Source organism: Schistocerca serialis, chromosome 3 (genome assembly GCF_023864345.2).
Source record: "Schistocerca serialis cubense isolate TAMUIC-IGC-003099 chromosome 3, iqSchSeri2.2, whole genome shotgun sequence".
NCBI classification, from domain to species: domain Eukaryota; kingdom Metazoa; phylum Arthropoda; class Insecta; order Orthoptera; family Acrididae; genus Schistocerca; species Schistocerca serialis.
Genome location: NC_064640.1, coordinates 359,290,602 through 359,316,243, shown reverse-complemented (window position 1 = coordinate 359,316,243; position 25,642 = coordinate 359,290,602). Strand labels below are relative to the sequence as shown.

Sequence of the window (25,642 nt, the reverse complement as noted above, 5' to 3'; positions counted from 1 at the left end):
CCTCCGAATAGAAGATATGCCTGTCTCCATGGTGTGAATTACCGGAGGGAGCATAGACGTTAACAAGGCGGACTGCACCAAGTGTGATAGTGATGCATTGCCCCTTCAGCAAGTATGTCACGTCCATCGCGTCTTTGCCACCTGGAAGAAGGATGGCCATTCCTCCTGCCATCTGTAGGTGGTGTAGCCATATAGGTCTAAACACAGCTTGAGATGGACCTCCTGGAGAAGGGCAATGTCCAAGTCTGCTGCTCTGATCATGTCGTGTAACATGCGGGTCTTGACAGTGGAGTGGACACCATTGACACTGACTATTCCCACATAGTATGACTGAGACATATCAAGTGATGGAGGCAGTGTGCTGTTGCAAGCCCATGGTGATCTCGTACACCACACAGCCATCCAGCCCTATATGATCCCCTGACTGGTAGAGCCCTCCGGGGTCAATGTCAGCCATGGGCTCTGGTGGAGGTATCAATGTGTACTGTGCATCATTGGCCTCCATATCATCTGCCCAATCACGAAGAGAGGATTGGGAGTTCAGTGGTGGCTGGTCGCTTTCACACGAGCCCACATTTTGGGGGTCGATGTGATGCGCCTCGTTTCCAGGGCCAGCAGATGTAGGAGAGTGTTCCTTATCTTCAGGCACCTTCTGGTGAATAAGGCTGCTGGAATCCATTGCAACTGTAGACGCATCAATGAATTTGGTGTCTTCCACCAGCTTCACATCCCTGTCCCGCTCTTCAACTGACAATCGCCTCTTCTTGTGTCATTTGGGGGATTTTTGCTTGCGGGTCTGAGACTCGACATCCACTGGAGGGTGGGGATCAACTGACATGATCTCGGCCATCGGGAATCCCTGTGTCCGATCGTAAAAGTGACGGTGGCTGGGTGCCCATGACACAGCGGTGGGCAGGCGCTGCAGGAACCTCTGCACAGTTTGGCTGCGGTGGCGTCGGTGTCGGCTCCGACAGAGCTCGCACCGGCTTGGGGTGGTAGCAGGTTTTGATCATTCATCACATTATGTCGTGCTGCCTCTACATACGTTAGTGGGAAAGAGGCCATTGTGTATCATTGGGGAAGTTCATTGTGGGGCACTTGAATGAGGCGATGCTGCAGACACTCAGTTCTTACATGGACTTCCTGGCTGCAGCCCGAGCAGGTCCTCAGTTGGCCATCATATACGAGGGTCACTCCAAAAGAAATGCACACTATTTTTGTAAAAATACAGTTTTCATTCTGCATGTGTGAAAGTTTTACAATGTGTAGATACATTCTTCTTGCTTGTTTTCAAACTTAGTTCAACCTGTTCCCGTGAGTGGTGCCATCACAGCATGTCTTTAAGATGGCTGCTACACTTGACGTTCGTCAGAAGCAATGTGCTGTTATAGAATTCCTGTGCTGTGAAAACGAGACAGTGGGAGACATCCACAAAAGGTTGAAAAAGGTGTACGGAGGTGCTGCTGTCGATCACAGTTCAATTAGTCGGTGGGCAAGCAGGTTACATGATGAAAGTGGGCACAGCAGTATTGAGGATTGTCCTCGCAGTAGCAGGCCTTGTACTGCACACACTCCAGACAATGTGCAGAGAGTTAACGAATTGGTGACTGCTGACAGATGCATCACAGTGAATGAATTGTTACGCTATGTTGTGATAGGGGAAGGAAGTGTGTGCAGAATACGGAAAGTGTTGGAGTTAAAAAAGGTTTGTGCCGGGTGGGTTCCCAGGATGTTGACAGTGGCTCACAAAGAAACAAGAAAAACAGTATGCAGCAAACTTTTGGAACAGTACGAGAATGGTGGAGATGAATTTCTTGGAAGAATTGTGACAGGTGATGAAACACATCTCCATCATTTTTCACCAGAGACGAAGAGGCAATCAGTGGAGTGGCATCATGCAAATTCACCCAAGAAAAAAAAATTCAAAATTACAACTTCTGCTGGAAAAGTTATGGCTAAGGTGTTTTTCAATTCCGAAGGACTCTTGCTTGTGGACATCATGCCAAATAAAACCACCATAAATCCTGATGCATATGTGACGATACTGAAGAAACTTCAAACTCGACTGACTCGTGTTCAACCACATCGGCAAATGTAAGATGTTTTGCTGTTGCACAACACTGCATGGCCACATGTCAGTCAAAAAACCATGGAAGCGATCACAAAACTTGGATGGACAGCACTGAAACACCTGCATTATAGTCCTGACCTGGCTCCATGTGATTGTTATCTCTTTGGGAAACTGAAAGACTCTATTCGTGGAACAAGGTTTGAATATGATGACTCCCTTGTGCACACTGCCAAACAGTGGCTCCAACAGGTTGGTCCAGAATTTTACCATGCGGGTACACAGGCACTGGTTCCAAGATGGCGTAAGGCAGTTGAGAGGGATGGAAATTATGTGGAGAAATGAAAATATTCTTCCTAAAGGATGTATCTACACACTTTAAAACTTTCAAACATGTAGAATAAAAGATGGATTTAAAAAAAAAAAAATAGTGTGCATTTCTTTTGGAGTGATCTTCATACATTTCAATATCATTCAAATGAATTTGACCAGCTTAACACAATCTCTGGCTTATCTGTTGCTACGCTGACATGCATTGGTGACCTCAGTCACCATGAAAGAGAAACTTGAAAGCTGTGAATGAATTGAGGTATAAATTTAAAAAAAAATAGTTATTAGATATTACATTTTTATCTAACTGTTGTTAAATTGTTGTAAACTTTTCCTGCTTTAATCTGGCTTATTTTATCATGATAAAAAAGAAGCAGCTTCTTCTACAGTTATACTACTGAATAGCTGCCAATTTGCATATGATTATTATTATTATGATTATTATTTCACTTGGGCCATCTAGGATCATGTTAAGTCTTATTAGATTTGGCAGTGAACTTCGCTTTCTTTGAAGTCCAGGTTTCCTTCTCTCTTTTTAAATGGCTTGCCTATGATCTTCTGTTGAAGTTTAGCCATATTTACCTGTGCAAATGTGAGCTTGGTAGCTGCAAGTTTGTTAAATTTTGATGAAAAGTGATTGTCTCAAGTAGGCTATTTTAAATGATGTGTATCATACCAGGTTGTCAGTCCAAACACTTTAATTCCACTTTGTTGTTGAATAGTCTGAGTTTATTTCCAGATCAAGTCTCATTAATTATGGTTTATGCATAAATAAACAGCTAGCCACATACTACAATTGTCCTATATTGTGATTGTCTGAGAGTAGTAATGTAATGCTGAAATGACCCATATGTTTATGAGTGACTAGTAAATGACAACACATTCCCTATTTACACTGGCCTTCCAAGTAGAAAGACATATCAAAATGAAAAATTATGCTTGCTGTGAACATTTGGAAATAACACAGTTCATTGTTCAATAATAATGTGACATGTTGCAGAATGCATTATTGAAGTTTGCCACAGTTCTTCTTGAGGTTAATTGCATGCTCATAGTCAGTCATTTAGAAACTTCACTGAATAAATGAAAGGTCTTGCAGATGTGAAATCTAGATGAAACTTGGCACAGTGTATAGGTTGTAATTTGTGCTAATTTGTCTGTGATATGTTTTTAGACACAGATCTTGCTCATTTCAAAGTCTGCCATGAAACTGACTAAAATGGCTCCTAGAAGCATCCCTTTTATAAGATTACAATAATTAAGACTACTTTCAATGACTGTTGTGTGTTGTCTTCTTACAAATTACAATTACAGATGTATTCTTCTGAGCAAATGAATAGTAAGGGAAAATTCTAGTAAATGCAGACTTTTAGATAAAACAAGAATTGTTATTAAATTCTGCCATCTTGTTTGCCATAATATGGTATTCTATTTCAGTAAAAATGCTTTTAACTATAAATGCTAATTGCTCTAAAACTAAATGAGTGCAAAAGTGCCCCATATTTTCCAGTTTCACTTGTCGTGGGAGGTGATTATCCTCATTCATTGTACATGAAAAGCAAACAAAATATCCTACATCAGTGTGCAGAAATGTTTCAGCTTTCATAGTCATATTCGTTACATAATCTTATATACATATACAACATATTGCTCAAAATGTCACAATAGTTTACTTATAAACAGAATGGAACATGTTAGATGAACTCCTATACTTTGACTCAAATCAGTATCTCATATCTTTGAAATCAAATGGTCAAGTATCCAATTTTATAGTTGCGAAGTGACTGCTCACATATTTTATGCCATACAAAGAGAACAAAACCTTAATCACAACACCATTACATATTTACTAGTTAAATCAAACTAATGGATAGAAGCTATTTCAAATCATTACATTATTTCACTCAAATTAGATTACTATCTTCACTCATCCAGGAAATTAAATCATCATGAAATTCACTACAGTGTTGCTAAATTATCTACTGTTGTCAGAATATTCATATTATTTTTGAGTTACATTACCAGTTAATTATCAAAAATAATTTTCCTTTAATGTATCATCATTACATTAAACCAATTAGTCGAATAGCCTTGATCAATCAAATATCCTTGATCGTTCAATAAAGTTCCTTTTTCAGTGTCACAAATTACATATATGAATATTATGAAACATTGCCTAGCTCAAACATATTTTCACTATAACAAAACCAGACCTACATGTATATAGGTAGCAGTACATTACTCATTTATCTGTTAGTTCCATTATATCCTTCTATTCCTACTCTTGTTATACAAAGAATATATTCTCAAAAATTACCTTATTGCACAGACAGGATCCCTAACCATTAATATACAAAAACATTTCTCATTACTTCTCATCAATACTTCACCAATGCATTGTTGTATCTTCATTATTAATTCATTACTCTATTATCTAAGAAATAAACACCTGTTTTGCTCCTCATATACAAAAAGTGAATCTTCAGAACCACATTCCACAGTAACAAATCCTGGCTTTATGTGCAAAATTTACTCTCATAAAATAACAGACAAAATCTCAATTGGAAAAACTGATACTTCACTGCATTCCATCATACTGCTTGAAATTCTGGGCATGAAGGTGAAACATATGTAAGCCATGCTTTTTCATTCCACGCATGTTATTATAGGCAACTGTATCTTTAACTTTATTCCACTGTACTGATGCCTGAAGAGCTATAGTGTGACACATTTCTACACATATGAACAAATACCTCCATAACTAATTCCTCTGGGCACAAACTTTTGTATCTTATCACAAATAGTACTAGGCCCTGTATTCAAGATGTTTTCTCGTTCTTTTCTTCTGTCACTGCTGCTGCACAAATTCCAAACGATTTCCCATTACTTGATTGCCTTAGACATTAAATATGAATTTCAGATACTTCCACCTTTTTAGCATATCCTGACAATGCTTTTTATTTTCCGTTCACCTTATCTTTTTGATGAAAGAAATTTATTAGTGCTGAAACATTATTCTCATTATCACCTTTAAAACTAAAACAAATAGAACACATCAGTTTTACGAAATACCTTATATTCTTGTACACCATCCTTGCATCCATTCTCTTATAATTACTAACCCAACCTAAACTAATAATGCAGAAGAAACACTTCTGAAATATGTTACCATACTACAGATTATACAACAGGTGAAGGCAATTACTGATCCACTTTCAAGCTATTGACAGGATTGTAGAAAAGGTTGAGTGTCTTAGGAAAAATGAAGACTGAGAGCACCCAGCTTGGGGCAAGCATTATCGCTACATAATTAATTCAATACAGACTTTTGGGCCCGCTGCTTGTAGCTTCACAATGAATTTGAATCCCTGCTCTTCCATCTAATTTTGCACCACTAATTTCAGACGAACATCTGTGTTCTATAACATCTACCAAACCACTGAAATCCACAGTCAGTTATATGAACATTTGATCTCCAGCAAAACCAATTGCATTTCCAATTATATTTACAATGAAATTGATTTCTTTGACATTTGAATTCAGAGTGGTGCTCTCTACATGTGCATTGAAAATTAGCTTTTGATTGTAATTACCAGAAATTACTTCCTGTATACCTTCATTGAAAACTATATATATACTGTTTACTGTTTATTTCTCTAACTGTCTCTAATGCTCAGTACATATCCATCACTGATAACTTGTAAAGAGGTTTCTTTACATGAATCACTTTTCTCCTTTCAGTTTGTTCACACTTAACATTACTTACCTCAATTGTTGCTAATATCTTTACACTTATCTGATTGTTAATTTCCATAGCTTTATAGTCTTTGCCAACAAGATCATTAACTTCAGTACTTTCATACTAAGTGCACACACTCACTCTCCACATCAAGAACGTCAGTATGTACATCAACAATTTTCTGTTTGACTCCCAGAACCTGAATACCAATATTACTTACTTGCAATACATCCATAATTGATTCATTATCATTACCATCATCATCTGTATCACTATTTATTTCCATGTCTGTCTGCACTACTCCCAGATCAGATCAGTAACAACTTTGTCAACTTTTTCACTTAACATCAGCGCATATTTTGTTTCAGCATCACCAAATGTAACATTATTTACATCAGCACCCTCCTTACGTGCCCCAAACTCTCAATATCCTCAGTATAAACTTGTTTCGGATTGGAAGTTATTTCATTACTCTCATCAAAAGTACATACAACTTCCATTCCCTTATTACATTTACTTTCAATTACATTTGCATTGGACAACCTAATTTTGAATCAAAATTTTCTGGTGCAACTGAATTTTCTTTAACAAAGTTGTTGATAGTTTGGCCTGTTCTTAAATATAAAAAGCTGTTGTCCTTTTCAGTCTCATTACTCATTTCCACCTTTAAATTACTGCTGTCAGTTTTAACTACATTACAGTTAGGATCTAATTCAGACTTTGAACTAGCATTTTTTTCTTCAGCGAGCTGTTTGTCATCAAGTAATTTGACAATCTCTCTTTTTGAATGTGATCAGTCACCTTCTCTCACCAAATTCATTACCTTAAAATTATTTCTGGTCACCAGTTGCTTTGGCCATGTACATAGATCTGCAGGTCATAAACTCCATGTTGGCTTAGCTCTCCATTGTTTATATGTGCTCTGCCTCACGTCTTTTAGCTTTTATACTCTAGGTTGTGATGTCAGTTGAACGTTGATCAGTGGTAGCTGAAGTGGGCATAGATGTTGATAACATCAGAGAATTCTGCATTTATCATTAGTCATACCACTCTTGTACAAGCGCATTGCCTCATGTCCTTTGGCTGTCATGCTCCAGGTTGTAACGTCAGTTGTAAGTTGATAAATGGAAGTCATTGAAGGGGGTCAATGTTCCCCAGTATAAAATGATCCCTACCATCTACTTTACCCATGACTGAGCCTATGACATTATTCCATTTCACATACCTATGAAGTATTACACCCAGGTATTTCTTTGAGTTGGCTGATTGCAGTGGTAACTCTCTGGTATCACATACATAGGATACTACATTTATTTGTTTTGTGATACTATAGTCATAGGGTAAACTACATAATTTTGTTTTGTGAAGTGCACAATTTTACATTTCTGAACACTTAAAGCAAGATGCTAATCTTTGCACGACTTTGATATCATAGCAAGAGCTGACTATATTTATGCAGCTTCCTTTGGACAGTATATCACTGCAGATAATTACATCATCTGGAAAGTGTCTTAGGTTACTATTAATAATACTGCCAGCAAGGTCATTAATATCCAATGTGAACACAAGGCTCCCAACACACATCCCTGGAGCACTGTCAAAGTTACTTTTACATCTATTGATGACTCTCCATCAAAGATAGCATAATACACCCTTCCTACCAAAACATCCTCATCCACACACAAATTTCACATGATACCTCATATGATTGTTCTTTTGAGAATATGTGTTGTTGTGGCAATGAGTGAAATGCTTTTCAGAAATCAAGAAATACTATGTCTATCTGACTGCCTGGAGCCGGCCGGAGTGGCCATGTGGTTCTAGGCGCTACAGTCTGGAACCGAGCGACCGCTATGGTCACAGGTTCGAATCCTGCCTCGGGCATGGATGTGTGTGATGTCCTTAGGTTAGTTAGGTTTAATTAGTTCTTAGTTCTAGGCGACTGCTGACCTCAGAAGCTAAGTCGCATAGTGCTCAGAGCCATTTGAACCATTTTTTTGACTGCCTCTATCTAAGGCTTTCAGTATGTCAAGTGAGAAAAGTACAAATTGGGTTTCACATGATTGATGTTTACAGAATCTGTGCTGAATTTCATTGAGGAGGTCATTCTGTTTGAGATACTTCATTATGTTTGAACTCAGAATGTGTTCTAGGAGTCTATAAAAAATCAATGTCAAGGATATTGGGCATGGTTTTTTGTTTGGGGGTTAGATTATAGTTTAAAAAATGGCTAACTCAGCTGCGAATTCAGTATAGAATCTGATAGGGATTCAATCATGCCCTGAAGTTTTGTTCAGTTTCACCAATTTCAGCTATTTCTCAACATCACTGACACTTAACACTCATTTCATTCATTTTTTCAGTGGTACAAACATCAAATTGGTATGATTCTTCTGGGTTTCCTTTGTAAAGAAACATTTGAAAACATAGTTAAGCAATTTTATTTTTGTTTCCAACTTAATTTCAGATCCTGTCTCACTTCGGAGTGATTGGACACTAACATTGGTGCCACTAACAGCGTTTACATACGACCAGAATTTCTTTGCATTTTGTGGAGGATCATGTTACAAAATTCTCATACAGTAGTCATTGAAGGCTTTTTACTCACTGCTCTCTTGACAGACCAATGAGTTTCTTTCAGCATCTCCATATGCATAGCTCCATGCTTTGTTTTGCACATATTATGCAGTGATCTCTGTTTCTTTAGAAGTCTTCATACAGTGACTGTACACCATGGAGGGTCCCAACATGTATGAACTGTTCTACTGGGAACAAATCTTTCGAGTGCTGTTCCTCCTCTATATACTCCTGTCCTGTGTAGTTCCAAGTTCCATATTAATATATGATACCCTTGTGTTAGGTAGTTTTCAGAGAAAGCATTTGGTAATGTGTCACAGAATGTCTTGTGATACCCACCACTAACAATCTGTGGTTTTTCCAAATGATTGTTGACGGTTGGAGTCTCCTCCAATGATTACAGTACGATTACACAACATTCATACAAGTAAACTGCTGCTTTCTCTAAAGTTTTCCGTGACATTAGGAGTTGAGTCTGACAGCCAGTAGAAGGACACAATTATAATTTTATGCCCACACATGATACTGAGTCTTGCCCAAACAGGCTCTCAAGCAGTTTCAATTTCTATCTGGTTGAATTTGAGTTTCTTGTCTGCTGCAAACAAATTTACCATGTTCATTTCTCATTAGCCTATCATTTTGATATACACTTAAATTTTCCTCAAACATCTCACTGCTATTAAATTCAGATTTTAATCAGCTTTCTATACCTAGTAGTATGTGTGTTTCACTGCTTTTGAGAAGTGCTTCAAACTCTGGCAATTTGTTGTCAAAGCTTTGGCAGTTAATTGCTAGGATTCTAATGCTCTTGACTCTGGGAGGCATTCCTTTGGATCGTATATTTTTACAGGTCTCCTACAGCTGTCACTATCTGAACTGGATGAAAAAAAAAAAAAAATACCTTGCATGCACCTCGCACAAAGTCAGCTACCTGTGTAGCAGCACCTGACCCATTTAGGGGAACCCTACAGTTCTCAACCCAATGGTGCAAGTCCAGGTAGTCACAGTGTCATAGCTTGCCACAGAACCTTTGAAGTCTCTGGTTCAGTCCTTCCACTTTACCAAGAACAAGGGGGCCATGATCATTTCTGGAAACACTGAGGCAAATTTTGAGTTGTTGAAACTCTGTGTGCAAGGCTGGTTTTCTTAACCTCCTCTTCCAGTGGCTGGAATGGTCCAAGTATGACTTCAGAGTCCAGGCAACAGGCATTATTTCTTCCTGTATGCACCACAATCTGGAGTTGGTTGCCTGAGTGCACATTTGGTGTTCCTTCCTGTGACCTTCTGCTAATTCCATAAGGGGTGCCATTATTCACACCATTATTCACTCTACATTTGAACTACCAACAATTAATGGAGCCTTACTCTTTTATGTTTGCCTCCTCTTGACACAGGTCAAAGCAGTTTTCCCCATCACAGGTGAAGTGAGTCCCACTGACTCAGTTTCAGTGTCAGTGAAAGATAGCCCCTCAAACCTTGTTGGTTAGGGTGATTGGTAGAACATCCTAAGTCCTCGCTGGTCCCTGTCTACCCTGCACAGGATGTCTAGACTGACCATTGACACACCACTCACAGTCAAGTGGACAAGTAATGATAGATCCTGTACTTCCAGTAGAGGAGACAGGATTAATACTTGACGTACCTTTGATACTTCTGATACAAAACTCTGGGGAGCTCTGTCAGCATACCGATTCACAGCAGCTGCAAATCATGTGACAGTAGTCAGGGCAATTGCCAGCTGCTTACAAACTTTAATCAACTCATCCTGTGTTGGTGGACAGCATTCACAGTGTGTCTGCATTATGACTGGTGCAGTGTTTTACAGGACAGTGTATGTATAACTTTCAACTTAGTCTACTGTTTATCTTTTAACCTTTTGAGCTAAAAATGTTACTAATTTCCTTTCATAATTGAAGCAGTTAGTACACAAAATAAATTATCTTTTAGGACAACAGAAAACCTTTGGTAAAAATTACAAGTTTCCTAAAACTTTTTGAAGTTATAGTCACTACAAAACTCGAAAACAATGTAAATGTATGATAAATGTGGATAATGTACACCTCTCTTGAAAGCTAAAACTAGATCTAACATAATATGTTAGTCATAATAGAGCTATGTGAGACTAACTAAATCACAAATGCCAGTTTACTATGACATGGCTGATGCACATGACAATGGTAACTTCTGAAAATTGTAAAAAAATATATGTTGATCCACAATGATATAAACTGAAATTCATGGTGAGTTATTCTTTTTCAGGAACTGTAAATCACAAATTCTGCATTGCTATGAAATATGTTATCCATAACTTATGAAAATTTATAAAAAATATGCTTTTATAAGCATCTGATAATTCTCAAAAATAAATTTGTATCTCATGTAATCATACAGTGAATTTAGGAAACAACTGTATTTGAATGAGGCTAGGCCTACTGTGTGTTTGTCATGTCACCTGTAAATGTTCAGAATTTCATAATATATCACAATAGACAAGATTAATAACATAGACAGTGAAAGATTATAGAAAAGTAATGTGATCAGAAACAATATTGGAAACTAGGGTTTTGAATGAGGAAATGAATCTGGCACATGTGGTCTCACAGAAAGGAAACCGCAGAAATTGGCTTTCATATGTATACAAGCATGTGAATTGCCAGGTTTTTTACTTAGTTAATTCTGTGAAAACTTTTTCACTGGAGTGTGGAAGATGAACACTGCAGCATCAGTTGACCTATGTAAACATTATGAAACTTGTGCAGCTTCAACAAAGCACATCTTCTGCCAGGAGCAGCTAACAGTGCCTTCCACAAAACATTCACCTTCCACTGCAGTAGGAGAGGGATATTTACTTTATGCAAGATTTCCTCCATGGATTGCATAGTGTTTGTATTTCAGGATTGATGTCAGTAGTGATAGACATTCTGGCATTCTGGTGAACCGTTTTACTGATTTTAGTGACTTAGTAATATGCTCTAGTGTTTTCTGAACATAGGGAGGAGTCTTCTTCTGCTTTTAATAATTATAAATATATTTTGATACAGCTATACCTTGTTAGTGTTCACTTTTGTCATAGATATTGTTGATTGCTCTGAAGGACTAGACTATCAAACTCTCTTTGGTGGTTGGGTGCTAGATACAGCCAAAGGTACACACAGCCCATTGGGAGATATTTTGTTTTGGGAATCATGAGCAATTTTGCTCCTACAAGCCAATAGGGGAGTAATAATTGACTCAGTTTCCTTAATCATACAGTAAAGCTGCATGTCCTCAGGAAAAGTTACGGCTATAGCAAACTTTGAGGTTTTGCCGATGACATTGTAATTCTGTCAGAGACAGCAAAGGACTTGGAAGAGCAGTTGAACGGAATGGACAGTGTCTTGAAAGGAGGATATAAGATGAACATCAACAAAAGCAAAACGAGGATAATGGAATGTAGTCAAATTAAATCGGGTGATGCTGAGGGGATTAGATTAGGAAATGAGACACTTAAAGTAGTAAAGGAGTTTCGCTATTTAGGGAGTAAAGTAACTGATGATGGTCGAAGTAGAGAGGATATAAAGTGTAGACTGGCAATGGCAAGGAAATCGTTTCTGAAGAAGAGAAATTTGTTAACATCGAGTATAGATTTAAGTGTCAGGAAGTCGTTTCTGAAAGTATTTGTATGGAGTGTAGCCATGTATGGAAGTGAAACATGGACAATAACCAGTTTGGACAAGAAGAGAATGGAAGCTTTCGAAATGTGGTGCTACAGAAGAATGCTGAAGATAAGGTGGGTAGGTCACGTAACTAATGAGGAGGTATTGAATAGGATTGGGGAGAAGAGAAGTTTGTGGCACAACTTGACTAGAAGAAGGGATCGGTTGGTAGGACATGTTTTGAGGCATCAAGGGATCACAAATTTAGCATTGGAGGGCAGCGTGGAGGGTAAAAATCGTAGAAGGAGACCAAGAGATCAATACACTAAGCAGATTCAGAAGGATGTAGGTCACAGTAAGTACTGGGAGATGAAGAAGCTTTCACAGGATAGAGTAGCATGGAGAGCTGCATCAAACCAGTCTCAGGACTGAAGACCACAACAACAACAATTGACTCAGACAGAGCCCCACCTGCCAGGGTAACCCTTTTACAACTGAGGGGTATTGCAGGTTTCACAGAGGTTGCCAACTTGTTTTCGTAAATAGCCATCCATCCCATTGGCCCATAGCATACATTGAGATTTAGTTTCCTTTTATAGAGGTTTGTATCACCTTTATGATTTGGACAATTAACCTTAGATCCACCTTTCCCTGTGGCTCATAATGTTCCACTGCTATGCTTCACAGTGGTAACTGAAGTATGCCCAGTGCTTGTAGTTGCAGATGACTTTTAGTCATTGCCAGTTCCCAGCTCAGGAACCCCAGATTTGCCAGACTCATAGCCAACTGGTGAACACTGATCTCCCTGAGTTGTTTGCCATTTGTCACAACACAGGAGGCATGGGTGCGTTATTGAATGTCATGCACATAAGAAGCATTATCCCCCTGTTTTATGAAAGGCAAAATTCAAATTCTTATCACACTTCCCCCTGCCAACTGAAATTAGTGTGCCATGTTGTGGAGTTGTGAGGAGTTACTGAATCATAGTTTCGTACTGTATGGGAATTTGTAACCTGTCCTGTGGAGTCACTGTAAATAAGTAGTTCAGGGTACTAAAACTGTGTTATCATGGTGTACACACACATGCAGTAATGTACAGAAAAATTTAAAAATACACTTTTACGATAAATACATTACTTAATAAATAGACACTGCAATGCCAATTATGGCAATTACTTTATTTCCTAACATGCTGTGACCAATATAAGAACTGACAGGCCATGTTTTTGTGTTTTGTTTTACAAGAGATAGTAATAGAGTATTACACGTTTTATCTCTGTTAAGTTAGTCCTCTACTGCGTAGTAGTCTACATTTGAGCCAAACTTGAAAAACACTGTGTACTGTCAGCATGATTTTTTTCCTTTTAATGAAACTGGTATGTGTATTGTTTCTTGAGGTTACTACACCTAATTGATAAGCAATTTGGGAAAAAACTTTTATGTTTTGTGACATTTCTGGCACATTATGCATATAGGGTGCAATCTCTAGCAGTTCAGTGTTCTTTTATTACTATTTTACTAAGCAACATAACTACAACCTTATGCATGATATCCAGTGGCATGTGATCTACATCAGTACTCCTTTACTCAAGCAGTATGGAACATTTTCAAACAATTTCTGTCTGTACTCATACATAAATGAACCGCACTGTTCACACATTCAACTAAGTATCTATGCACCCTTCAACTGTAGAAATTTGTATTGCTGTTGGTCTCCCCATATAGGTAAGTGTCCAACATTGGTTAATAAGTGTGTGTGATTCATGATACAAAGTGTTTCAAAATGTCCCATACGACATGAGTAAAGGCTTATTGATGTAGATCATATGCCACTGGACAGGATGAGTTATTTTATGTAGTAGAGTACTCATAAAGAAACACTAAACTCCTATATAATGTACCTTACAAGCATGGTGTGCCAGAAATGTGCCAAACCATTTATTTATTATGTTTTGGAAAATAAAACTTTTTTTCAAAATTGCTTGTCAGTATCATTTAGTAACCTCAGAAGCCAATGCATATATTTTTCATTAAAAAAATAATGCAGAAAGGGGTTAATTTATATTCCACAGTTGATAATTGACAGCATTGAGAAAGTTTCTCAGTTGTTGAAAGTAAATTTTGTATTATATTTTGACTAAAGTTCAGTCTTGATCACACCATTTATGTTTCAGTGACAAACTATGTCATTGAAACATAAATTGTGTGATCAAGACTGAACTTTAGTCAAAATATAATAATCTATTGATCACTGTATTCCAAAAATGTTTACAAAAAAAAAAAAAAAAAAAAAATTGTATTGTTTAATGAAGAAAAATTTCCTGAAAAATTAAAATTTTAAACCATTATTACATCATCCATGCTCACTAATTTTTTGATTGTTTTATTTCTTTTGTAGGGTTCCTTGTCAGATATTGTTTATGAAGCACAGGGAGAAGAACCATTGCTTTTTTGCTACAAAAAACACAGACGTCGATGTGTCCGTCTTCGAGCATATCACTCTTCCTGGTCACCTGCATTTTCCTTAGACAATGCAGGATGTGTTGGTCTGATAGTGTGCCATGACCGAGAAAGGAAAAGACACTACCGAATATTGCTGATATCTTCACTATCACAGCTGTGCCCTCAGCTTACTCGCATTGTGACTTTTCTTCCCAATTTCATTGTTACTAATAACAGCAACAAACATCTGAGATTTATGGAAGAAAATGAAAGGGCAGACTTATGGATTGACTTGTCACCTGGTCAGGTATGTTGCATTTTGAAATTCATCTACAGATATCTTGGATTCAAACTCTGTGTGCTGTAGGGCAAAGTTTGTTTTAAGTAAGTTTTCATTTTACTTAAATTTTTTTCACAGGCGGTTTTTTTTATTTTTCAATGCTATTTTATCTAAATGTTTGTACATTTTGAATGACTTACTCATCTATATTATAGTTACACAGTCTAATAATCATACACTGCAATAGTTGTCTGTTACGCCAACTTACTTGCATGCATATTTTGATTACCTTAATGTTCTTACACCACAGATGGGACATGAAGAGCTGGAAATTTATGTATATTAACTTCTTTTCTGTATGCAAGGCCTATTAATTTAGAAAGAGTTGTTATAAGTATCTGCCTTTTTCTCTTATGATAACAGAAATGGGAACTTTGTACCAACAAACAAAGAATGAAACCTAGGGCAGGCAACTACTCATCTGTAGATAAATGACAACTGATGCAAAGATGCATATAAAAGCTCAGAAAGTTGGTGTAGCTTTGAAGCACTTACCTGTTGTTACTTTACAGCTTCACACATAGCCCTTCTTATAGATGCATGTTACCATTATGTTTCCACTTTCAATTTTTTTTACATTCAGCAGAAGGGATAAAGGTAACCACTCACTTTTTGGTTGAGCACTGAATGGTAGACATGCACATGATAGGTAATGAATACACACTTTTAAATAGGAAAATAGAGAAGTTCTAGAAACTTGGGTTGTTTTCTCACAGAGTATCTCTGTGTAGCATGTACCTCCTGTTATAGTTAAGTTATAACACTAGAACTAGAAATTATGTAGCTTCCAGATGCAGTCATTGATGGGATGGAACTGGCGGCACCTATGGCCAGATCACAAACAACCATGGAGTCTGTTTTGCCATACCTGGGTCACCAACAATGCTACCTGACTTACATGACCCCCACATGAACTAATGGAGGCTGGCTGCAATCAGGTTCTACTGACATCCAACCACGCACAAGTCACAACCTGCTGACTCATGTTAACATTAGGTTCCATCAAAAGTCACCATGATTCAACATGGCTGGTTGTAGTTTCATCAATGGCACCACCATGCTGTAGGCTTGGCATTGGGGCCATCACTGCTTGGTCAGTGCTAGCCTTTCCCCTTCAGCTTCCTCAATGGCCAGATGAAAAATCACAGCATAGAGACACAACATTAACTCATATGTTTAAATTTAAAATTGGCATGGAGATTCTCAGGATTCATATCTGAATCCAGCAGTTGGTTTCTCCATGTCTTTCACAAACTTGCAGTGTCTGCACAACATAATCTCTTCTGGATACCATACAAAGAGATAAAGCAGTGCCTGAGGACAGACAATGTCATTATTTGTTGGCACCAGTCGTGGTCTGCTATGGTCTGTGTTCAGAATGTCCCTATGTGCTATAATACTTAACTTCTATCTACTTACTGTATAGATGTGTCACAAAGTAGAGATGACACAGAAGATCAAATTGACTTCATGATAAAACAGACTATGAAGCATAATCACATGCCTTCGACCTTGCAAGTACTTCACATCCTACCTGCCTTTTCACAACCATTTTATTATAACAATGTGAAGGAATAAAATACATTTACAACATTAGTTATGGAGATGGATAATTGAGAATTAATAGACTCAAAGTCTTCCTCATCAGCTGGAGCCGGCCGGAGTGGCTGAACAGTTCTAGGCACTTCAGTCTGGAACCGTGCGACCGCTATGGTCACAGGTTCGAATCCTGCCTCGGGCATGGGTGTGTGTGTTGTCCTTAGGTTAGTTAGGTTTAAGTAGTTCTAAGTTCTAGGGGACTGATTACCTCAGATGATAAGTCCCATAATGCTCAGAGCCATTTGAACCTTTTTTTTTTTTTTTTTTTTTTTTTTTCATAAGCTGGAATTGAAACACAGATAAAATGTTACTGATTCACAAATGAAACAACTCTATAAAAGAAATTTTCTGTACTGATTCATACAATATGAGAATCTCATTTTATGGGTATTTGGATGTGTTAAACATTGGTTATCGTCCAAAATAAATTTTATACATTCAAATGAGAAAATTTTGATAATTAATGACTGGTGTGTGTATTTCATTATTTCAGTGTGTGCCATTTTGGCCAGAAACAGAATCAATGAACATGTATGTTAAATTTAGAGACAGCAAGATTATGTCTCAACATTTTCCCATAACAATTGTCCACCACACAGTTCTTCGAATGGATAAAGGCGTGAGTCTTGTTACTTGTTTCATTATTGAAATACGTTTGAGTTTAATATTGGATATGTACACAACATATACTCTCAAATATGTTTCTTCTGACAGTGTGGTCTATGTGTTTCGGTGACTGGTGGTGGGGATAAACCATTCTCTATTGCCTTCAATAACTACAGCTTTGGAGAAGCACCAGTTAGGATTGACAACTTGTGTGAGGATCTGTTTCTCAAGATCTACCAGCAAGATCTTGGTCAGGTATTATCCTTCATTTATTCTTAAAACAGGAAATCAGTAGCAAACTATTTTTAGAATAATAAAATTGTATTATGGAAATGATATAGGAAATTTTAAAATATTTACATCACCCATCATCTCTCTTCCAACAGCCAACACACTAATCACATCCATTGCCACTTATTCATAGTTCCTTTCCCAGTACCACCAGGCTCCATGCTTGTCACTGTAGATGCAACATCATTGTATACTAACATCCCATATTGTCTTGGCCTCACTACCATGAAAAACTGATTTTTTAAGGGTCCTCATGACACCAAATTCACCACATAAACCTTTTGCCTTTTGGCAGCAGTGCTGTGCCATATAATTATTTCTTCATGGATGAGTTTAAAAAAGGAATTCCCATTGATACCTACATGGCACCAGGCTATGCTAACTTCTTTATGGACCATTTGGAGGATTTCTTCCTATCCACTAAATACACAAAATCTGGGGTATAGATTCATTAATGATATCTTCATGATCTGGAAGAGTGACAAAGCAACCGATACTCTTTTCTCCTGAACCTCAAAATCTACTGCCATATCTAATGTCTCTGGTCATTTTGAGCTCAGTGAGCTAACTTTCTAGGTGTTTATCTTCATCTGTAACATGAGTCTATAAGAACTTCTGCCCATATCAGATGTGCAGTATATGAACAGCATCTTCATTTTGACAGCTCTCAAGTATTCCACAGTGAAAAGTCCTCCGCCTTATCCCCTTGTAGTGAATAAGATTATTTATGTAAAGGTTACAAAAACTTGTGCTTGAGCTGCTGCTAGAATGACAGAAATACTGTAAAGGTATTACAATTTGTCAGTTGTTTAACATGTATGGAACACAAGGTCTCTAAATAAAATGTGAGTCATAAAAAATAAGCAGATACAAGATAAACAGAAGGACAAAGAAAATATACAGTGAAGTAGGAAAAAAAAATAAAATGCACAATCTTCATTCTTTGTAATAAGATATCAGTGAAACTTGGGGTTGTAACAGTTCAGGAAAGCTTTCTCTGTCTAGATTGTGAAAACAGCTAGGCCACGTCTTTTGACCTTACTTCTGTCAGTTTGTTTATGTATTCTTTGAAGATGAAATATAGTTAGTCACTCAAAAAAATGGAATCATAGATTTAAAATTAGGTACACATCAGGAGAAAGAGTGTTGTGTTGTAGATAGCCACTGTAGAACGGGCAGTTAAATCAGAAGGTCTTATGGAAATTTTACTCCTCCAGACTAATTCCTCAACTGATAATATATTTCTTGTACAGGGACAAGATAGACACTTTTAATAGACTTTCATCTACACATATGCTCCATGACTATTGCTTACCCAGTGTTGTTATTTGCAATTGTTTTCACTCCCCACAAAGTGACATTAATTGGTTATTTTTGACTCCATAAAAATAGGAAAAACACTCACTGACACATTAAATAATGTTTGCTGAGGTGTTTTACATTAAAATCTATTGACTGATGTGCCTCACCAGTGTGTACACTCATGTCAGATTTGTTCAGGTGAAGGGAAATTCCAGTTAGTAATACTTCAGGGTGATTTGACTCTAAGATTTTAATCTATTACTGAAAAATATTGCAGTATTTTTTTTCGCTGTTGTTGTTGTTGTGGTCTTCAGTCCTGAGGCCGGGGTTGATGCAGCTCTCCATGCTACTATATCCTGTGCAAGCTTCTTCATCTCCCAGTACCTACTGCAACCTACATCCTTCTGAATCTGCTTAGTGTATTCATCTCTTGGTCTCCCTCTATGATTTTTACCCTCCACGCTGCCCTCCAATACTAAATTAGTGATCCCTTGATGCCTCAACACACGTCCTACCAACCGATCCCTTCTAGTCAAGTTGTGCCGCCTACTTCTCTTCTCCCCAATCCTATTCAATACTTCCTCATTAGTTATGTGTTCTACCCATCAAATCTTCAGCATTCTTCTGTATCACCACATTTCAAAAGCTTCTATTCTCTTCTTGTCCAAACTATTTATCATCCAAGTTTCACTTCCATACAAATACTTTCAGAAATGACTTCCTGACACTTAAATCTATACTCGATGTTAACAAATTTCTCTTCTTCAGAAACGCTTTCCTTGCCATTGCCAGTCTACATTTTATATCCTCTCTACTTCGACCATCATCAGTTATTTTGATCCCCAAATAGCAAAACTCCTTTACTACTTTAAGTGTCTCATTTCCTAATCTAATTCCCTCAGCATCACCTGACTTAATTTGACTACATTCCATTATCCTCATTTTGCTTTTGTTGATGTTCATCTTATATCCTCCTTTCAAGACACTATCCATTCCATTCAACTGCTCTTCCAAGTCCTTTGCTGTCTCTGACAGAATTACAATGTCATCGGCGAACCTCAAAGTTTTTTTTTTCGTCTCCATGGATTTTAAAACCTACTCCGAATTTTTCTTTTGTTTCCTTCACTGCTTGCTCAATATACAGATTGAATAACATCGGGAAAGACTACAACCCCATCTCACTCCCTTCCCAACCACTGCCTCCCTTTCATGTCCCTCGACTCTTATAACTGCCATCTGGTTTCTGTACAAATTGTACATAGCGTTTTGCTCCCTGTATTTTACCCCTGCCACCTTCAGAATTTGAAAGAGAGTATTCCAGTCAACATTGTCAAAAGCTTTCTTTACGTCTACAAATGCTAGAAACGTAGGTTTGCCTTTCCTTAATCTAGCTTCTAAGATAAGTCGTAGGGTCAGTATTGCCTCATGTGTTCCAACATTTCTACTGAATCCAAACTGATCTTCCCCGAGGTCGGCTTCTACTAGTTTTTCCATTCACCTGTAAAGAATTCGCGTTTTGAGGCTGTGACTTATTAAACTTATAGATTGGTAATTTTCATATCTGTCAACACCTGCTTTCTTTGGGATTGGAATTATTATATTCTTCTTGAAGTCTAAGGGTATTTCGCCTGTCTCATACATCTTGATCACCAGATGGTAGTAACTCTAATGGAATGTTGTCTACTCCCAGGGCCTTGTTTCGACTCAGGTCCTTCAGTGCTCTGTCAAACTCTTCACGCAGTGTCATATCTCCCATTCCATCTTCATCTACATCCTCTTCCATTTCCATAATATTGTCCTCAAGTACATCACCCTAGTATAGACCCTCTATATACTCCTTCCACCTGCTGCTTTCCCTTCTTTGCTTAGAACTGGGTTTCCATCTGAGCTTTTAATATTCATACAAGTGGTTCTCTTTTCTCTGAAGGTCTCTTTAATTTTCCTGCAGGCTGTATCTATCTTACCCCTAGTGAGATAAGCCTCTACATCCTTACATTTGTCCCCTAGCCATCCCTGCTTAGCCATTTTGCACTTCCTGTCGATCTCATTTTTGAGACGTTTGTATTCCTTTTTGCCTGCTTCATTTACTGAATTTTTATATTTTCTCCTTTCATCAATTAAATACAATATATCTTCTGTTACCCAAGGATTTCTACCAGCCCTCATCTTTTTATCTACTTGATCCTCTGCTGCCTTCACTACTTCATCCCTCAAAGCTACCCATTCTTCTTCTACTGTATTTCTTTCCCCCATTCCTGTCAATTGTTCCCTTATGCTCTTCCTGAAACTCTGTACAACCTCTGGTTTAGTCAGTTTATCCAGGTCCCATCTCCTTAAATTCCCACCTTTTTGCAGTTTCTTCAGTTTCAATCTACAGGTCATAACCAATAGATTGTGGTCAGAATCCATATCTGCCCCTGGAAATGTCTTACAGTTTAAAACCTGGTTCCTAAATCTCTGTCTTACCATTATGTAATCTATCTGAAACCTGTCAGTATCTCCAGGCTTCTTCCATGTACACAACCTTCTTTTATGATTCTTGAACCAAGTGTTAGCTATGATTAAGTTGTGCTCTGTGCAAAATTCTACCAGGCGGGTTCCTCTTTCATTTCTTACCCCCAGTCCATATTCACCTACTACATTTCCTTCTCTCCCTTTTCATACTGCCGAATTCCAGTCACCCATGACTATTAAATTTTCGTCTCCCTTCACAATCTGAATAATTTCTTTTATTTCATCACACATTTCTTCAATTTCTTCATCATCTGCAGAGCTAGTTGGCATATAAACCTGTACTACTGTAGTAGTCGTGGACTTCGTATCTATCTTGGCCACAATAATGCGTTCACTATGCTGTTTCTTGTAGCTTACCTGCATTCCTATTTTCCTATTCATTATTAAACCTACTCCTGCATTACCCCTATTTGATTTTGTGTTTATAACCCTGTAGTCACCTGACCAGAAGTCTTGTTTCTCCTTCCACCGAACTTCACTAATTCCCACTATATCTAACTTTAACCTATCCATTTCCCTTTTTAAATTTTCTAACCTACCTGCCCGATTAAGGGATCAGACATTCCACGCTCCGATCCATAGAATGCCAGTTTTCTTTCTCCTGATAATGACATCCTCTTGAGTAGTCTCCCCTCCCCCGCCCCCACCCCCCCAGGGAGATCCGAATGGGGGACTATTTTACCTCTGGAATATTTTACCCAAGAGGACGCCATCATCATTTAACGATACAGTAAAGCTGCATGCCCGCAGGAAAAATTATAGCCGTAGTTTCCCCTTGCTTTCAGCCGTTCGCAGTACCAGCACAGGAAGGCCATTTTGGTTAGTGTTCCAAGGCCAGATCAGTCAATTATCCAGACTGTTGCCCTTGCAACTACTTTTTTTGGCTATATATAATAACGAACAATTTATAACGACTCCTTTTCTTACTAGGCTAATTACTGTTTAGCTCTACAGGGCCATTATACTGAAATGTTTCCTCACACCACCTAGTATTGTCTTTCTATTTGTGTGAGTAACTGTATGTTCACTGTTGTGGGTAAATACATACAGCGTACACAGGGCGGTGTGTAAAACTGATGGCGATTACACGCTTCCGCTGTTGTAGAAATCTGCTCCACATGCTGCAGATACCGTGTTGAGCTGAAAGTGGTAACCAAAATACGGAGAAATATTCTTCGGGGGTCTGTTGCATAGCAATCAGATTGCTTTCAGTTCTGAGAAATGTCCAGTTACTATTGTGGATTTGAATGATCCATGAAGTGACTTCTTTTGTTTTCTGAATTTTGGATTTCCACTTCAGAACAGAGTGTGACTATGACCTTTCATTCACTATAATGGTACTTTAACTACTATCTACAGCAATGAATTTTAATGAAATTTGCTGCCTTCATGCAGTAAATACTGATAGTAGCCCTGCAGCTGGGAGACTAGTGCGAGTTTTGGTGTTTTCGGGAAAATTAAGTCATTTTAGATTATAATAACATTTAGTTTAGTACCAGTACTGATTATGTGGTAAATAGGTGTATTAGTGTGCTTGTTATGTGTACCATTAAAGGTTTCATTTTTATTTATATAATATAGCAGAAAATGTGAAAAGATTGCACAGTCAGGTTATAGTCATATTTTCTGCTATGTTTTGCCTCAGACAATCTATAGAATTTCGTTTAATTGCTCTTTGCTCTCTCCAGAAATTTAACTGCAATGTATCTCTTCATTATTTAACTCACATTTTTCGGAAATAAGCATAAAGTTTAAGTTGTTGTTTCAGAAACTTTGCACTGTTGTTTTTGTTTACATACTGTTGCATATAGGCCAAATTTGTAGAATCATATTTTCGTGTTCATCTGTAATTTAACTGATTTATTCTTAATAAACTATTATGTTTATCATGAGTGAAAAGTACTTGACTTGCCGTAGAATTGTTAGGTTGGGGCTTTGGTATGACGGGTGCTGTAGTTTTTTTTCCATGTATATGACTGTAGTGGCATGGGAGTAGGGGAAGTAAATGCTACTCATCAGTGGTCTTGTAGAATATGTAGTAGAGATAAGGAGATATTGACAGGTTAAGGAGGGAGAAGGGTAAAGAGAGGTGGGAAGTGGCAACAGGCAACAGGAGGAACAGGCCTAGAACTTTGTCTGACAGCTTCATGGTGAATGTGGAAAATAGATTTGACCTGTTGCTTCAGTTAGAGTCTGGTAAGCCTCAAGCAGGTGTAGGTGTAGACAGGGAACAACAAACTTTCAGCAACAAATTGAAAAGTAAGAATGTAGGGAAATCAGTAAAGAGAAAGAAAGTGTTGTTAGGTATTTCCCTTGGAAGTGGTGTTGCCCAACTTTTGCTGGATGGACTGGGATCAGAATATCAGATTACCAATTTTTTTTAAACCTAATGCTGGCCTGGAGCAGGTGACAGAGGATTTAGGATCACTTTGTAAAGATTTCACTAAGGAAGACACCATGGTCATAGTAGGTGGGCCAGGTAATAGTATTGACAGAGATTCTGGGTACAGTATTGAGTGTGACATGGCAAATATGAGACCAGCATCGAAGCATACTAGTGTTGAGTTTGTATCTGTTCTTGGGTGCCATGACCAACCTCATTTGAACTCTTCTGCCAGGAGAGTTAATTTGGAGTTGTAATTGCTGCTTATGTTGGGTGCAGGGCCACACATTAGTATGGTTCTTGTTGATTCTCGGAATAGGTGGCCTTCAACTCAACAAGAAAGGGAAGGTTAAACTGGTTGGGAAAATAGCAGGAAAATTAAAGGAAGGAGGCACTGTCATGAGTGATAAAATACCAGTGGTTAAAGGGTTCAGAAAAGACCCTTTTTTAGGGTAGGGAGGACAGAAAGAAACCAAGTTTTAAGAGAGGTTAGGATTGAGACAAACCTCCAGTTTGAGAAAGACACCAAAAAACATAATTCTAGCTTATTACAGCAGCATAAACAGCTGTTGCTTAAGAATTTTAACTCAGTCAATGCAAAATGTCAGATATCTTTATTGCATCAAAATATTCAAGGACTGAGAAATAAAATTAATGGATTAATTATCTGCATAGATGATTTAGAGTCCTCATACCCAGCTGGCATAACCTGCCTCTCTGAACATCATGTGACTACTGGTATAGAACTTAAGTGTTACAGGATTTAGGTTAGCATCTCACTTTTGTAGAGCAGAAATGGAGAAAGGAGGAGTTGCCACATTCATCAGGAAATGTCATAATTTGAAGAACATAGACATTCATAAATTATCCTGAGAACAGCATATAGAGGAATGTGCAACCAAATAAGAATTTCATAAAAAATCCTTCACAATATTAAGTGTATATCAAGCACCTGCAGGTAAATTTAATCTGTTCATAAACCAACTTGCAGCTGTAATGGCCCATTTAACAACCAAAAACAAAGAAATAGTGGTTGCTGGTGACTTCAATGTAAATTTCCTTAAAGACTCTCCCAATAAGAACTTATTTGCAATACTAACACTATCATTCACCTTAATTCTCACTGTAAAGTTCCCAACTAGGGTAGCCAATTGCTCGCAAATAGCCATTGATAATACTTTTATAGAGAAGTCCAATGAACAAAACTATATTATGAAACCAATAGTCAATGGCCTCTCAGATTATGACATGCAGTTCCTTCTGTTAAATGTTAATACAGAAGAGGATGTAAAATGTGTTAAATCTGAACTCAAGAGGGTAATCTATAAGCCAAAATTTGATTATTTTAGGACACTCCTCAGAGACATTCACTGGAGTGATGTTATGGACATCAAAGCAAATATATTACAAGGAAAAGATAGTCATATCAGATAACTAAATAAAGACAAAATGGGATATAGTGAAGGTGGACACTGGTAGAACCAGACATGAAGAGGGGCAAACAGCATTAAGAGTAAAGGATACATTGGTGACAGATGTGTATAGTGTATGGAATATCAACTAAGTCAATTAGAGAATGCGATTCTGAGCTAAGTAACATATTAAGCTATCTGTGTAACCAGTCGTTTATCAGTGGAATATCTCCTGAATGGGTGAAATATGCTGAAGTTAAGGCACTGTTTAAGAAGGGAGATAAAGAAATAGTGTCAAATTTCCATTCAATTTCACTTTTGCCAGCATTCTCAAAAATTTTAGAAAAGGTAATATACAATCAGTTTTATAACCATCTCATCACAAATAACAAACTGGTACTGTC

The 25,642-nt window shown here is 37.7% G+C and overlaps 1 protein-coding gene across 1 annotated transcript in view; it reads left to right on the top strand.

Moving 5' to 3' along the window:
• LOC126470164 (intermembrane lipid transfer protein VPS13A-like) overlaps window positions 1-25,642 on the top strand; it is a 762,201-nt gene that overhangs the window by 540,190 nt on the left and 196,369 nt on the right. Inside the window, exons 46-48 of the mRNA XM_050097791.1 lie at window positions 14,748-15,098; window positions 17,224-17,349; window positions 17,445-17,591. Coding sequence (XP_049953748.1) covers window positions 14,748-15,098; window positions 17,224-17,349; window positions 17,445-17,591 — 624 coding nt within the window. The remainder of the gene's footprint in view (window positions 1-14,747; window positions 15,099-17,223; window positions 17,350-17,444; window positions 17,592-25,642) is intronic.